Below are 16,476 nucleotides of genomic sequence, written 5' to 3'. Positions count from 1 at the left end.
GAAGAGAAACATGATAAGATGGGATTAATCTAATATGATGTGTGTAGTTCTTTATAGATGTAGCCTCTTAATTTGGCTGTCAAAGTACACCAGATTGAAGGCTTTTGATATATAATTGACAAAAATTTCTGACCCCCCCACGTGCACCACGACTAAATGACCTCGGTATTTCAAAAATCCTGCGTACGGCCCTGACACCCATGGATATAAAAACAACTCATTGCAATTGGTTGAGAAATATAAACGTGCTTTTTACGTTTTACTCAGCACTCACACTGAAACCACTACTGTCCCTTTCTGCCACCAGTTTGGCTCCGCCCACTAAATAGCCTACATCATCTCTGTTAACAAATACAAAAAGGGTCTATCCTGTTTCACAGCAGGTTATCTACATCACTAACCTGTTTCCGACCTTCCTGCTGCACTTGTCTGTATATGCCAAACAACTTAGCTGTAAAATCATCTGCCTGGATAGTTCTGTGATGTTGAAGGAGACAAATCATCAAACCTTATCAGTGACGGAGCCCTTTTGAGCTTCATTCTGTTACACTGTGCTCCTGTCAAAAAAATTGCACAAAATGTTGTCATCCATGTGACCAACATTCCCTTTGTACCCTGCAAGAGCCTCTTCCAGAAAGTCTGGGTCCTGGCTGATCTTGTCCACCAATGTGCAAGAGCCTCTTCCAGAAAGTCTGGGTCCTGGCTGATCTTGTCCACCAATGTGTTGAGGTGAGTCTGCACATCCAGAGCCTGGAGGAGGGCAGCTCTGGGCACAGGAGTGGGGAAGAGTGTAAATGGGGCGTAGGTGACGACCTGAAAGCAGAATACAAATGTGGTGACTGGCTGCTGTTAGAAAAACCAAGAAAGATAAAGATATCACCAGTGCATTCTAGAAATACTTGGGTAAAAAAAAACTTTCATTTGCACACAAAATGTACATAATGATATTTTTGTGTGTGGCAGCTCTCCTTTTAAGATGAATGCTATATGGTGGAAGGGCAGTGGCACACAATGTTTTCTTTATACCAAGACACCCCTTCTTTGTTTTGTTTTTTTTCTCCCTTTTATTTAAGGCAACACCACTCCCCCATAACATGCACACATAATTCACACATTTTTTACAGGCCAAAAAATAATACTGATGTAACATACTGTGATATTTGAACTAATATCAATTTAAAGTGAAGTAATTAAGGCCTGCTCTCCACTCAGGAAAAGAAGTCATCTGATTTAAGGCCAGGACACATGTGAAGTCTTAAACACTTTTGTGATGCTACGGGGGGCTGATTGCCGACGATCAACTGTTAGTGTGGTAGGACGCAGTGCTGAAGGACTGTATTCTCACACACAGTACGGTGCACCTAGTAATCCACTGTTAATATAAATATATTGATTATAGCCTTTTTGGTATAAAATGTTCCTGTAAATATTGCTTTGTTTTTTTAACGTGGTATAACATTATCAAAAATGCAATACAAAATGTAAATGAATAAATCTTGCATCACCCTCGGCCCCTTCATAAAGCATCCACTCTTTAATCACAGATTTATGGGACACTCAACGTTTGTGGCCAACAGAGTGTAATGTAAAATAATTAATCTACCTTTTATCCCAAGATTTTAATGAAATATGTAATGAAACCAGGCCTAGATACCAGGCCCGCTCACAAGCCGCCTCTTCCTGCAGCTCCACGAGCTGCAAAGGCTCGGATTGTCCGGGCTCTGGAGCCGGTCAACCTGATTCGAGTGCTGTTGGGAGCCCGCCGGAGGCAGAGCCTCCGCTGGGTCGCAGCCGAGCGGTTCAGCCAGTTTACGATCTGTATTTTCTAAACATCAGACTAGAAAGCTGTTTGTTGGCTCAGACTCAAAGAGGCAGATTTAGCTGGAGCAGAAAGGCTTTGTTGCGCTGCCACTGGGGGGCGGGATGAGACAACTGACGGATGATTTATGATTGGTTTGGAATTTATTGCGTAATAAATCTCAGCGATAACCACGGCCAAATCAAACCCAATTTCAAGAATGTACAAAAACTTAAAAGACATATATTTCTTATTTGGATGGAAACTGATTTCTAATTGTTTTTACATGTTTTATATTATGTACATAAGACCCTAAATTGCATAGTTAGAAGGCTATTGTGGATTTGGGTTTCCAGAGGCTTTAATTTCTGCAGCCTATAAAACCACAGATGATAACATAGCATATCTACACACTAAAAATTACTGGGTTGTTTTTATCAAGTCTTACCGTTATTTGTATATTATTGTTGGGTTACTAATTAAAAAAAAAAAAAAAACATGCATGGATGCAGATGGCTTTGTAACCAATAATTGCATCAGTGTTATCTTGACTTGATTTTCAGCATGTAAATTCCTCCCAATCTCTAAGGGACCCAAGGGTCCCATGGGATTCTCCATTTTATGTCAGCCTCTAATGGAAACCACTCAGTGAAAAGGGGTTCAAAACAGATACAAACAATTCAAACAAATCTGTGTGGTTAATCCTACCTCAGATGAATTGGGGGTCTCAAGTGTGCGCATAAGAAGCCCATGTTGAAAAGCCAACTCTTTCGCTTCTTCCACTAAACAGTTTAATCTGTCAGGATTTGAGATTAGCTGCTGGAGAAATACTTCTGTTGCCATCACAAAAACACAGCAACCTTTCAGGAAGCAAATGGACTTTATAGCTGCTGTGTAGCAGTGAGTCAGGGCCGGGCATTTTGAGAAGAAAGAAAAAGGAGGAAGATGAAAACAGAAAGAGCAGAAAGACAAATGAGAAATACAGGATGGGCTGTCAGCAGAAATGCCCCGACAAAAACTTTTTAAACTTCTAAAATCAAAACTATGTTAGAAACCATGTGTCTCTAAACCACACAGTACAATAGGTCGTTGTCATTTTGACATGTCACAGAGGAAACAACAAAGGTGTAAATAAAGAAATCAAGAAATCAATAATGGCTAAATAGCAAATTATCGCAAAATGAAAAGTCAAAATGTCTGCTGTGAGAAAGACCTATTTCTGATTAGGCATTAGAAACTCACAACCTTAGACACCAAGGACAAGTCATGATCCTGTTGAACTACCTGCCAAGTAAGAAACCTTAGACTGCCTTCATACTATGACTTCAGCTATCAGCGTTGCATGATTTTTTGAAAATGTGCGATTTTTGTACGTCATCTAGACAACATATAGATTTTTCATTGACTGCAATGGTTTACAGTAAGATGGAAATCAAAATATTGTCAGAAGTTCTGTTTTTGAGATGAGGCAAAGCTGTCCGGTATCTTATAATAATAACACTGGTAACAACAAAAGAGACAGCCAGCAGAGCTGCCCGGCCCCTGAAATTGAAAACATTCCACAAAAGAAATTGACAGAGCAGGAAACACAACATATCGAATCGGTGACAGTGACTGGATGTAATGCCTCAAACTTGTCTTTTCCATGTACACCAGGGAAGAAACTGTAATAGTGATGTAATAGACAGATGAAAAAAATTTTGCTTATTTTGTCAGATATTGCTATTTGCTAAAAATGTCATTAATCAAGATTAATTAATTACAAAGCCTCTGATTAATTAATTTTTTTAATTGTGTCCCACCACTAATTTAAATAACTTTGCCTTGTTTGCTCTCAGACAATAAGATAGTCAAAGCATAATGTCTGCCCTTACCTGTAAGAAAATGTCGCTGCAGAGGCACGGTATTGGAGAAAGATCTTCAACAATGTGGAACTACTCTAAGATAGCATGGTTTTGTCTGCTTAGACTCACAAGCCTTAGTCAAGGGTCCAGTCTTAACCTGTTGAAGCCACACCCTATGACCATTTAACTTTGCATAGCTTTGAGGGGGTGGGCATTAGGGACAGGTTTTACTGGACTACAGACTTCATGGAGATGCAATGTCCAAGATGGTTTTTGTGAGTGTTTCACATGCCTTTATTATTAGCAAAAATGTACCTCACCAAACTAGTCCATCAGTGACATTCCTCCTTGTGTGAGTATCAAGGATTTGAGTGACACTCTGCTTGTTGTTAAAGTGCCTGCTCAGAAGAGGAGAAAACTGCTTCACTGCATTTGATCATGAGTGAACGACCCCTTGTTACATTTGTGTCAGAAGTGATCTAAGACAATGATTTTGCTCAGATAGACAAACTCAATGCTCACCTCAAAGCAATGGCACACACAAGGAAAGAAGGACTGCGGCGTAGACTGCCCTCTCCGATCACTGCAGATCCTCAAAGATCTCCAAACATGAGCGATGCAGCTGGCCAGCCGTCGAGGGGTTTCTTTATAACAGAAAGACAGGAAGAGCCTGCCCTCCAGTGACTTCCATCAGTATGTCTAGGCCAAGCATGTCCAAAGTCTGGCCCGGGGGCCAATTGTGGCAGGAGGACTGATTTTAAATGGCTTGCAGACTGTCTTTCAAAATGTACTATATTTTGCCTATACCACACATTATTTGTCAATCGAGTCGGGGGTGGGGGCAAACACTGTTCATCTGCACAAACTGCGGTGCCACACAGCTGGTTCAATATCCGCCAAGTTTCCCTTTATATTTATTGTCTTCTGAGTCGATCAGCAGTGATGCGGTGGTTCACTTTTACACTGTGATCTGTCGCCTGTAGTTCGGCTTTAGCTTCTAACCATCTTTGTCTTTTTAACCTGTTTTTGCTGCTGGATGAGTTTGACATCCTGGATATATCCTTCAAACACATACTGTAGACCCCTCTGTCTGCTTCTCTTTAGTTACAGTGTGGGCTCCATGCTAGCTCCAACAGCTTGATGGGCCATCACAAAGGGGCGGGGCTTAGTGAAGGGTCTACTGTTCTGAAAACTGAAAACAGTGGTGCAAGAAGTAGTCAGAACCTTCACCTTAATAAAAAAAATAACAGTACAACAATGTAATTAAGGCCGCAACTGGCATTTATTAGGGTCCAAAGCATTTGAATGTTTGTTACTTTTTTTAACTGACAAGATCCACAACATTTGATGTTGCGTTCACTGATTTATTTATTTTTTTGCTTGACTACATTTGTATTGCATTTTGATTTCATTTAAGAGCTGGAATGCATCTCATGTCTATTAATTCATACACAAATAGTGCCACTATGTGAAAAGTGTCAAAAGTTAACCTGAAAAATGCAAAGATTCAGACCACCTGCAGGATGGCAAGAGCAGAATTTGAACTCTAAACCTTTGCATCATAAGTTAACCTTACCACTCAACTACTGAGGAAACAGCAGACTGTTGTGAGTCATGGTTGGTTTCAAAATAATGAATTGTGAATTGAATGAAATTCTTTTTACTTGAGTTTAATATTTGGGATATTCAAGATTTGTCAAAGGATATTGGTAATTTTAGGGGTGTTGGCTGGCCTTTATAGTCTTAAAGCACTTACAACAGTCAAAGCATTTGGTTAAAACTGAGATCAAATAGAAAATGCTGCACATACAGTACAGTAAAAATTAGATCAAGGTATTGAATATCACTGCGGCCTCACTGTTGAACCCAAAGAATGTCTGTGTCAGCTTTGGTTTGGAAGTTTGGAATGTAAAATGTCCTGAAATTTAGATTTATTGTAATAAGCCACGCAAATTTTATGCATCAAATGAAACGTGACCCTAGAGAGTGCAAAAAGTAATTTCGTATTAGTACCTGTACTTTATTATGAAATATAAAGTTTTCACATTTGTGGCGCCCTCTAGTGGCAGAATATCCGATCACTGCCTAGGAAAACTACTTTTTGTTCATTGAGTATACTTTCATGTTTCTGTAAAAAAAGGAATTCACTTCTGCCCCTCTGGTTCTCATCCCTCAGTGCAGTGTAGACAAACACAGACTCACATAAACACTGTAGCCTTGGTTACCTGGAATTAACTCCGCATATTTACTGGTGTTTTTTGTTTGTTTTTTTTACTTTATTTTTTCAAAATGTGAAACACCATTGTGACATATTGATCATATCCTCACAACAGAGGAAGAAAAACAAGACAAGAACCGAAAAAAACGCCAGGAAAAATAAAACAGCAGCGTCAATCAATACACACACACACACACACACACACACACACACACAAACAAAAAAACAAAACAAAAAAAGAATCTACCCTTAAGACTATCAAAAATAATAAAGGATAAGAATACTAAATACACAAAATTTATGTACCCTCCATCCCCTGCTCTTCTCAACCCACATCATTACAACAATCATCCACTTTTACACTGAAGTTCATATAATCCAACTCATTTCTGAAGACACATACAGTAATACACGATAAATGTTGAATTAACTTTCCTGAATATCGTATAGCTGGAAGGAGGTAAACATATCATAAACAAAAAAATACCTAAATATTGGTATAAGAACCCACCGTGACACAGGTGCCACACATCCTTTAAATGTTCTGGAAAATTCCATGAACAGCTTTCTCCTTGACTTTAAGTCATGAAGTCCCAGAGTGACACATACTTAACATCCTGGTGGATCATGTGATAGGTCATGTGATTTGGTCTTCCCACAACAACATTTCCAAGATGTCTGTGTGCCAGGTTACCACTAGGGGCAGAGCTAGCTAAATTTAAAAAGCTTGTTTTTGGTTGCCAAAGGTAAGATTCAAACCATTTAAGAATTGTAATGCTTACATAACAAGTTGCCAAAGGTAAGATTCAAACCATTTAAGAATTGTAATGCTTACATAACAAGTCCTTTATTACATTTAACCTGTTGTGAACACATTTCATGAACAAATTGATATAAAACAAGTCAGGTAAATATCGTTGTGACATATATGTCACATCGGACCTTTAACCTTAAAATTGTCATGGAAAACCTATTGTGACATATATGTCACAATAAGAAATTTTTTTATGATCTGCTCAGTTAACTTAACTTTTTCAATGATATTTAGTTAATACATTTTATATTGTTCAATTCAAAGCATATTAAAACAAATGTAAACAAAAAATCACATTACATGAATCCAATTATTAACAAAATATATAAGGAAACCATTTTTACCCATCAGTGAATAAAAAAAAACAGACCCTATATCACTTTGTTCTACCCTATATCATTTGAAAATTTAATGAAAATAAATAAATAATAAAAATTGAAAAGATTAATTGAAAATTGTAATTTAATTTTATCTGCATTATGGATAAGAAGCGATACAGTGTTCAGGATGCACTGACAGTCATCCAACGACAGTGACTTTGAGGGATGTGAAAGTAGCTCAGATGACGACCTTGAGGACCCTGATTACACTCCCAGCAACAAAGACATGGAGAATGACAAGTCAAGTGAGTCTAGTGATTCAGACTGCAGTGAATCAGGTGATTTAGATGAAGTACCTCAACCAAAGATGAACCCTGGACAGCAAAATACAGCTACCCAGTAGTAGTTTTTATTTTTATTCAATTTGCAAATTTTTGCAAATGTATTCATTTGTGTGTTGTAAAACAAATATGAAAAGAAAATGTTGTTGTTAAACCTAAGAGGTAAAGTAAGAATCTTTGTTACCAAACAGAAAAACATGACCAGAAAAAGACTGTAGCTCAGTTTTTTTTACAGCTACAATGGCTTGTTGAGAAGACCTCCAATATGATGAGGCAGTCTTTTTTTAATTCAATTTGCAAATTTTTGTATTGTGAAATAAATCAAAATTTTGTTGTTAAACCTAAGAGGTAAAGTTATGATATTGTGGAAACCCAAATAAAAAGACAAAGCTTTGTTATCAAACCAAAAAAGACTAAGGCTGATTTATTTTCAAAAGAGGAATGAATTTATCATTAACACCCATTGACAGATCTTTGACACTAATGAGTGTTATTTTGAGAAAAATGTCAGAAATGTGTTCTATATGGTCTATTTAGTCTATTTTATGTCCCCCATAATTTTCCTTGATGGATAAATTATCCAGGTTCTTAACACCCAATGTGACATATATGTAACATTACAGATCTCTGACAGTGAGGGGGGGTATTTTGAAAAAAATGTCAGAAATATGTTCTATGTGGTCTACTTAGTCTGTTTTATGCCCCCCATAATTTTCCTTTAAGGAGAAATTGGTCCAGGTTCTTATGGGTTTCAACAACCAAAGGGGGAGCACTTTATCTATTCCTTTCTTAATTATTATTTTAACAATCTATAACCATAACAATCTATTGGCGGTCTGGATGTCTGGTTAAATTGTTGTTTTTTTAATATTAAGCTGAGGTGCAAGATCTTAATGTTATGTCATTTCCCCCCTACTTTTTGTGTAGCTCTCCCATTTAGTCCACAGTATGCGTCCCATTCCTGGATTTCCTCTAATGTTATATGTTAACTGCTCCATTTCTTTTACTTCTTCCATTAGTTCCCTCCATTTCTCTATACTGGGAATTAGTTTCTGAAGCCACTTTTTAAATCTGCTGGTGTTTTTAACTATATTTGAGAAACATGCCTTTGGTTTTACTGCCACCCAGTGTTCAGCCTGTGGAACTGCAAGCTGCAGCATTTTGGTGAAAAATATTGACTTCCTGCTTCAGGTTGGTGCTCTACAGTGGCCCTGAGAGCTCAATGCACTGCAACTAAGAAAACACATGCAAACAGACATGAAATAGATCAGGGCCTCCATAGATATCAGGAGGAGAGTTCAGATGACAAATGGACTGTCAAGCACAGTAACCCCACTGTAAATGCCTCCATCGTTGTGCTTGGTGCTCTTTGTCCTCAAAATGTGACCAGCAGCCTCATTGAGGACCATTTCTCCTTCATGCCTGTGCATGGAGACAAATAACACAGATTTTTTTTCATGATTATCAAACAATCTATAAATGTATGATTTTTATTTTCATTTTCACCACATGCATGCTGTACAGCTCTGTGTATACTGTACCTCACATAGGCTCCATAAACTCCTATTTCACTACAAACAGTGGAGAGTTTGAGAGGAAGTCCTCTCCTCAGCAGGATGTTTTGTTCTGTTCTGGGTCGGATTCTGTCCATCAGAATATAAGCAGCTCTCCTTTTGTCACCTTTAACCTCCTGTAGTACTCGTACAATCTCTTCTCCAAAATAATTGTTCCCTGAAGTGGTGAAGCAGAGACATATGAGGTCATGTAGTCTTAATGCATGTCCTGAGCTATCTTTTTCAGGGGGTATGCTGATGTCATCTTACCTCCTCCTTCTCTCTGAGGCTTCAGGACAAACTCATCTGGATTGGCCAAAGCCATGGCCACTGTCTGGTCACCCTCTGCACCCTGGAGCCCAGAAGAGTTTCAAAAATTATTCTCTAATTATTCTCATTTTTATTCTGGGATAAATACAGACAAAAAAATACACCTTGTTAAAACTAATGTGGTTTAATACAGCCATCTGCAATGAATCCTACTGTCATTAAAGTTAAAGTGTTCCGTTTTAGAGAAGTGTTAATACAACTGTTGAACCCCCTTCATTCAAATGTTTTGGTTTGTCAGGTTTACATATTTCAATGACATGTTAAAGTTCTACCCAATTCAGTCAAGTTATTTTAACATGAATGGAAAATACCACATATGTAATTAAATATAACTGAATAAAACTGAGATAATTAGAGTGAGAATGAATGTAACTATAGCTCATGGAATATGCCTAATTTACTTTAATAAACTTAAGTACATTTAACATATTTGAAATACACAGAATTTATTAACAATAACTAGAAAAACTTGAATAAAGTAAATTAGGTTAATTGTATGAGTTATAGCTACATAAATTCTCATAGTCTCAGTTTTATTTGATCAAATTACATAAATTCTTTGTGTTTGGTTTATGTCAGTTGGATGTAAATTCTATATGTGACTGAAAAACATAAACCTGACAAAATGCAATGAATCATTTCTGAGTGAATGAGGCTGAGCTAAAAAAAACAAAAAAACTCTGTATAATGAAAAAAAATTCAACAGCACCACAAACTGCAGCTGCAGATCATAAAGGTAAGCTGACACCTCTGTAAAACAGTCTGAAATAAGATGTTATTTAGATCATGTATAACTGATTTCAGGCTTTTTTAAATGCTCTATATACATTTTTCTATGCAAAGTAATGCACCAAGATTCGTATATACAGATTGGGGTGGTAGATGGGTCAAAAAACACAGGACTTTCCCCGGGAGACCTGAACTTTGAGTGAAGTTAAAGTCATTATAATGTACGTCTTCACCATGTCTCTTTTCCTAAACCAAACCTATGTAACTTTATGTTGAATACTTAATTTCACATGAAGTACATAAAGACATTTGTGGGGTGCTAATTGGTAGGATATCATACAAACTGCTGTGTGATGACACACTGCTGATTTCATGGCTCCTTCCAGTCCGTTCTGGTAACATATTTGAACTGTCTATTTGTTTTTATTCTTTCAGTCACATTCTGTGATACCGTGATGCAGCAGTGGATCTATAATCAGAGTCATCAGGCACCATGTGTTTCTTTGAAACTGGAAAGCACTTATGGATGTGAACAATGCAGTATTCAAAATATTTAAAAAGATTGGCTTTGCAAATGTTTTATGATGAATAAAAGGTATTCATGAGATTTGTCAGGCCTTAAGGATACATGCAATGTGTGTCAGTGACACACTTAAAGAAAACTCCACACTACATTTACAGATCTGCAGTCTGTTATTTTCTCACCATGTCTAGAGTGTAGAGGCTAGCAAATGTTGCTCTGATCTGCTCCACTACTTGGGGCTGGTCTGGGAAGAACTTCTCCAGAACTCCAGGTCTGGCGAGCACCTGCTGGACCTTCTTGGTTCCAGCCAGGTGAGTGCTGATATCTGGACATTTCACAGCCAGAGAGCGCTCCACCAGAAGACGAGCATCCCAAGTCTATACCGTACATGAAATCTGTGTTAGAAATGATTCACAACTGGAAATATTCTTTTCCATTAATTCAATTCAATTGTTGTTTTTAAGACAGAAGGAACTGATAATCTAGAAACACATTAAGTCATCAGGTGTCAACAAATATTGAAAGTTATGTGACTGGATATTTCTGTGATGCATCCTGAAAATACTGTACATGACAATGGAAAGTAGGTCCTGGTAAATGACATGCAATGACATTACTATTACTTTTTTTTCCCCAAAAGGTGAACCTGATGTCCAGCCCAACTTCTGTCTCACTTATATGACGTTGTTTTGAAGACTTTCTCCCCCTTTGTAGTCAAAAATGGTTTATGCAGCTTTGAAGCTGCTCTGATAATTTTAATTACACTAACAATTGATGCGTAATGTGAAAGTAGTCACTGGTACTGACAGCCTACAAATAATTGTCACTCAGCTTCCACTCAGCGCTTTAGTGTCTTTTAACTTGTTTTGATTTTCCAGCCCACTACTTTACTATTTCAGTTCATCATGAGCACTTTCATCATCAGTGTCCTGTTCAGTAAAAAAAAGCTCTGACAAACCGACTGTATGTCACTTGGCCAGCAGCACACAACAGTCAGACAGAGTTAGCCACTACCTGGTGAACTCAAACATTGATACATAAGCTAAAGAGCCAGAAATCATCCAGTTCAGATGTTATCACTCAATTAAATGGGCATTAGTAGTTGGTATTAGTATCACAGCTATGAATAAGGTTGTGCTGCAGCAGTATGTTCACATTGCCATCATCTGCTGTGTTAATTGTTATGCAGCGCCGGAGAAAGTCAGGTAACTTTCAGTAGTATAAAGCGAGAGAAAGAAAAGAAGGTTGTCAGGGTGGCAGACAGAACAAATGCAGGACTCTGATCCAGAAGTCCGGAATTCATGTCCCTAAGTATATGAGTGATTTATGTCATATGACATACGTAATTTAATATACTTCTTTTTAAGCCAAACCATGATATTTTTTCTAAACTTGACCATGTAGTCTTTGTGCCTAAACCTCATGAAAGTGTAAGTGAAACGTAATAAAACTGCTCCTGGTGCCAAAGGGCATTTCTTGCGCTGCTAATAGCATTCTGAACAGACCAGTTGTACCAGAGGCTTTCTACCTATGTAAAAATGACAATACAGAGCTAAAAGAGGAGTGAATATTGGACTACTGGACATTCATCAGGTGGACACAAAATAATTGTTACGTATGCTGGATATGCAAATAAATGACTGTTGACCCGCTCAACCTCATAAGGTCATTCGTCAATACTGTGTAAACAGTTTGTTTCTGCTGCCAGCAAGTTGCCAAATTAAGTACTGCAGTTTTCAATTAACTCTGGAGTATTAATATCCTACCTGTTCAGTGTAGTTATCTGGCATGTAGCCATAGCGGTAGTACACTACAGCTACCTCCAGCCCATCTCTGCAGAGTTACAGTTAAAAAGCATTAGGACATGTCCAAAATATCTTCAACAAGATTAAAGGAACTGATGTATTATCGCTTGACCGAAAGAATGTCATAAATACTGTGAGGGTCAAAACATGTGATCAGCCATCCTTGCTAGTAAAATATTTCATAACCAGTCGCAGGTAAAATAATATCCTTAATGCATCAAGATGAACAACAATTTTACATGTGTTCACAACAGCAGGGCTAGAGCCAGCTTAGCTTAGCACAAACACTGGAAGCAGCTAGCCTGGCTCTTTCAGAGGGTTAAACAAATCTCCAACCAGCACCTCCAAAGCTCTCCATTTATATCCCAACCCTGCCCTCTACATCTACAAGTTTCACAGTAATAAAAAGTAAATGAATACTTACATAAACAAGTTTTTGTTGGCATCAAGAGATCCTCCTCTGGACACCTCCTCAAACTTTCTGCGGATAACTGGAATATTCCTGCACAGAAAGAGAATCATCTTCTTCAAAAAAGAAAGTCTATAAAGTTTCTGTTTAAGTAATGTGGTTTCCTTGATCTCTTTAGCCCATTGCCCCGACCTGTTCCAGAGCTCTTTCTCAATGTAACGATGATCAAGTTTGGAAGTCTGGACATCCTCAACCAGAAACAGGATTACTGCCCTGCAGAAGGTGAATCAAGTTCATTACCAATTATTTAGTGAGTGTGAAACAACAGAAAATGTAAGCAAATGTAGTGTAAGTTCAAATGCTTTTACACTTTGCTCTAGAGTTTTCATTTAGGATAAATTCTGCACCAAATCAAAGTAAAATGTATTGGGGGAAAACACTAAAAAAAATTGTTATATTACATGTTTATAAAAAAAAATGATACGTTTATCAACTGAAACCTGCCATTTTTAATGTCCATGACATCTTCTTTCCTTCGAAATATTTTGTTGACACTATGTTTTGTTGACCTCCACCATCACTACACTTACTTCTGTTGGCCGTAGAGCTCCCATGCCTTGGCGAGAGCAGCCATCATTCCAGGAGTGGTGTTGGTATCCTGAATGCACTCACTCTCTTCCAAAAGACCAGCTGACCTCAGTATGTGCCTGACAAATCAGAGAGAGCCATAGTTTTACATAAAATGAAATTACAGGTGTGGTGAGGAATCAGCATGATGAGTTGTTTGTATGACACCATTCTCATTGTAACTTTTAATTCATCTGTACAACAAACAAACATTTGGACACCGAGGTGAAGAGAGGAGCAGAGCTGTCAACTGATCAACACTTGTTGGTGAGTTGAATCAGATGGTGGGGGAGGCTGCTGGTCAGACCTGGTAAACCCAAACAGGTAGTGAAGATGAACTGGGAATGTCTGGCCCCTATCGACAAGGTCTTCAACACCCACCTCAGACAGAGATTTCCGTGCATCCCAGGGAGGTTGGGGACCTGGAATCCAAGTGGTCCATGTTCAAAGCCTCCATTGTAAAGGTGGCTGCCAAGAGTTGTGGTCAGGAGGTCACTGGTGTCTGTCATGGCCGCAACTTAAGAACCCAGGCCGTCAGCCTGAAGAAGGAGGCCTTTTGGGCTTGGTTGGCCTAGGGGTCTCCTGAAACAATGGAAGGGTATCAGCTGGCCAGAGGGGCTACAGGTGTGGCAGTCGTCAAAGCGAAAACCTGGATGTAGTTCAGTTAGACTATAGAGAATGACTTCTAGTTGGCCTCATGAAGTTCTGGCAAACGGTGAGACGCCTCAGGAAGGGAAAGCAGGGCTTGTCTCAGGCTGTGTTCAGCAGGGGAGGAAAACTGCTGACCCGAACTAGGGATATTGTCAAGTGGTGGAAAGAGCACTCTGAGGAACTTCTGAACCTGGTCAATATGTCTTCTGTGGAGGAGGCAGATTCTGAAGATTTGTGGTAAGCCTTATCCATATCCTGCAGAAGTCACTGAGGTAGTCAAGAAGCTTCTTAACAGCAAGGTGCCACGTGTGGATGAGATTCGCCCTGAGATGCTGAAGGCCCTGGATATTGTATTGGCTAACACACCTTTTCACATGGAGGTCGGGCACAGTGTCTGTAGAGTGGCAGACCAAGGTGGTGGTTCCCATTTTTTTAGATTACACTCAGTATCACACTGTTCAGCCTCCCTAGAAAAGTTTACTACTGGGGGCTGGAAAGGAGGCTCCGACCAATTGTCGAACCTCGGATTCAGGAGGAACAATGCGGATTCCGTTCGAACAGTGGAAGAGTATCATCCCAACTGATCATTGGGAAGCAGCAGACTGATCTGTACCATCTTTATCTGACCAAAATGAATGCATCACTAATTGTGCGCTGCTTGTGATTTTTTTCGGGGAATGCCGTAATAGACACCCGTAACACTGCAAATACGAGGGCTTTCATAGGTGAGCCAGGGGCTTGTGTTCCCTCATTAGGCAATAAAATATTTTCAGTATTATTACTTCTCCTACATGTTCTCAGATACCTGTGCACTACAGGGAGACAGTCACCCATGCCAAAAGCACCAGCAGCAATAGTGTTGATCTCTATCTGCTTCAGGGAAGGAGTCCCATCCTCCCTCTGATCCACCATGTAGTCACACCGGTTTAAACCCACCACTATGGACTGGAAAGAAAATACATAGTTTAAATTTCACTCATAAAATCATCCACAACAGACCCACCTGTAGAAATAATCATGTTACTACAAACATAACATAGCACATTATAATAATCACTAAATCACATAAACCTTTATCACCTCATCTTCACCACTGGGTAATGTTTTAGTTCAGTTTCAGTTAGCTCACACTGTTAAAATTAAGACTCACATGTGCATCAGGTGTAACATCAGATAGCGTACCCTTTTGGTTTGACTCATCAAACACTTTTCTCTACTGAAAAACTTGTGATAGCAGACACATGTAGGTCATGTGCCTGAAAATATTTCAGAGGTAGAAAAATCTCTGAGTAATAGAGTGGAAAGTGAAAAATGTCACAATTATGGCAATCTCCCCCTACTGTTAAGCTATAAAATAAGGATGTTTGTGACCTGGCCGCCATGTTGGAAACAGTCGAGTGAATCCCCAAACACTGCCCACCAGCCGCAGCAAACTATCTCATTTTATAGAAAAATGCCTTATGCTTTCTTTCTTACCTGTCTCCAACCTTCCTGCTGCACTTGTCTGTATATGCCAAACAACTTAGCTGTAAAATCATCTGCCTGGATAGCTCTGTGATGTTGAAGGAGACAAATCATCAAACCTTGCACATCAGCGATGAAGCCCTTTGTGCTTCATTCTGTTACATCAGAAACATTTGAACAAGGTTTTAAAGAAAAATAAACTTTAACCATTAACTAAAAATTCTGGTCCATGCAACCAGCATTCCTTTGTACCCTGCAAGAGCCTCTTCCAGAAAGTCTGGGTCCTGGCTGATCTTGTCCACCAATGTGTTGAGGTGAGTCTGCACATCCAGAGCCTGGAGGAGGGCGGCTCTGGGCACAGGAGTGGGGAAGAGTGTAAATGGGGCGTAGGTCACGACCTGAAAGCAGAACACAAATGTGGTGACTGGCTGCTGTTAGAAAAACCAAGAAAGATAAATACATATATACACACACACACACACACACACACACACACTATACACACTGTAATTATTATAATAATATTATTACTTTAAAGAGGCAACAGATAGCATCTTTTCCTAAATATATCATTATGAAAATCATGTGGGTTGCACAGGGTTGTGGTCGCAGTAAAATCAGACTATCAGCATTTACATAGGTTACTCAGTGGCTTTGCAATCTTTGTAATAAGCTTCTGCCACCGGTGCCGAAATTTTGTGGAAAAAATCTGCTTTACGGCAGGAAATGCGTCATGTATTGCGAAACTGGTCAGTCAGCCAATCAGGGACTGGAGCTGGTCCTTATAAGGAGTTGGGCATGAGATAGTTGAGTCACGAGCACAATGGCAGACGGACAAAGTTTGGAGATAAGTGAAAAACGGCCTAGCAAAAGAAAACAAGCTCCTCTGTCTGAGGAGGCAAAGAAGAGCAAAAAGGAGAGTGATAAAAGAAGAGGAAAAAAAAGAGTAAACCTCAGTCAGGCATTCAAGAGATGGAGGGAGCTCCGTGACCAAAGAGGCTTCAAAACCGATGTCCAGCTAGCTTTCTTTCTAATGGATCAGTAAGTAAC

The 16,476-nt window shown here is 39.1% G+C and overlaps 1 protein-coding gene and 1 pseudogene across 1 annotated transcript in view; both read right to left on the bottom strand.

Annotated features, from left to right (window-relative positions):
- LOC126402767 (glutathione synthetase-like) overlaps positions 1-2,741 on the bottom strand; it is a 17,263-nt pseudogene extending 14,522 nt beyond the window's left edge.
- Positions 2,742-6,679: 3,938 nt separating this feature from the next.
- LOC126402766 (glutathione synthetase-like) overlaps positions 6,680-16,476 on the bottom strand; it is a 13,229-nt gene continuing 3,432 nt past the window's right edge. Inside the window, exons 2-12 of the mRNA XM_050065007.1 lie at positions 15,679-15,824; positions 15,439-15,514; positions 14,768-14,907; positions 13,275-13,391; positions 12,877-12,957; positions 12,700-12,777; positions 12,237-12,303; positions 10,653-10,847; positions 9,159-9,240; positions 8,877-9,066; positions 6,680-8,757 (exon numbers count right to left, since the gene is read on the bottom strand). Of these exons, the coding sequence (XP_049920964.1) occupies positions 8,634-8,757; positions 8,877-9,066; positions 9,159-9,240; positions 10,653-10,847; positions 12,237-12,303; positions 12,700-12,777; positions 12,877-12,957; positions 13,275-13,391; positions 14,768-14,907; positions 15,439-15,514; positions 15,679-15,824 (1,296 nt within the window). The 3' untranslated portion in view covers positions 6,680-8,633. The remainder of the gene's footprint in view (positions 8,758-8,876; positions 9,067-9,158; positions 9,241-10,652; positions 10,848-12,236; positions 12,304-12,699; positions 12,778-12,876; positions 12,958-13,274; positions 13,392-14,767; positions 14,908-15,438; positions 15,515-15,678; positions 15,825-16,476) is intronic.

This window comes from Epinephelus moara, chromosome 16 (assembly GCF_006386435.1).
Source record: "Epinephelus moara isolate mb chromosome 16, YSFRI_EMoa_1.0, whole genome shotgun sequence".
Lineage (NCBI taxonomy): Eukaryota > Metazoa > Chordata > Actinopteri > Perciformes > Serranidae > Epinephelus > Epinephelus moara.
The sequence above is the reverse complement of the archived record's forward strand: the minus strand, read 5'-3'. Positions and strand labels throughout refer to the sequence as shown.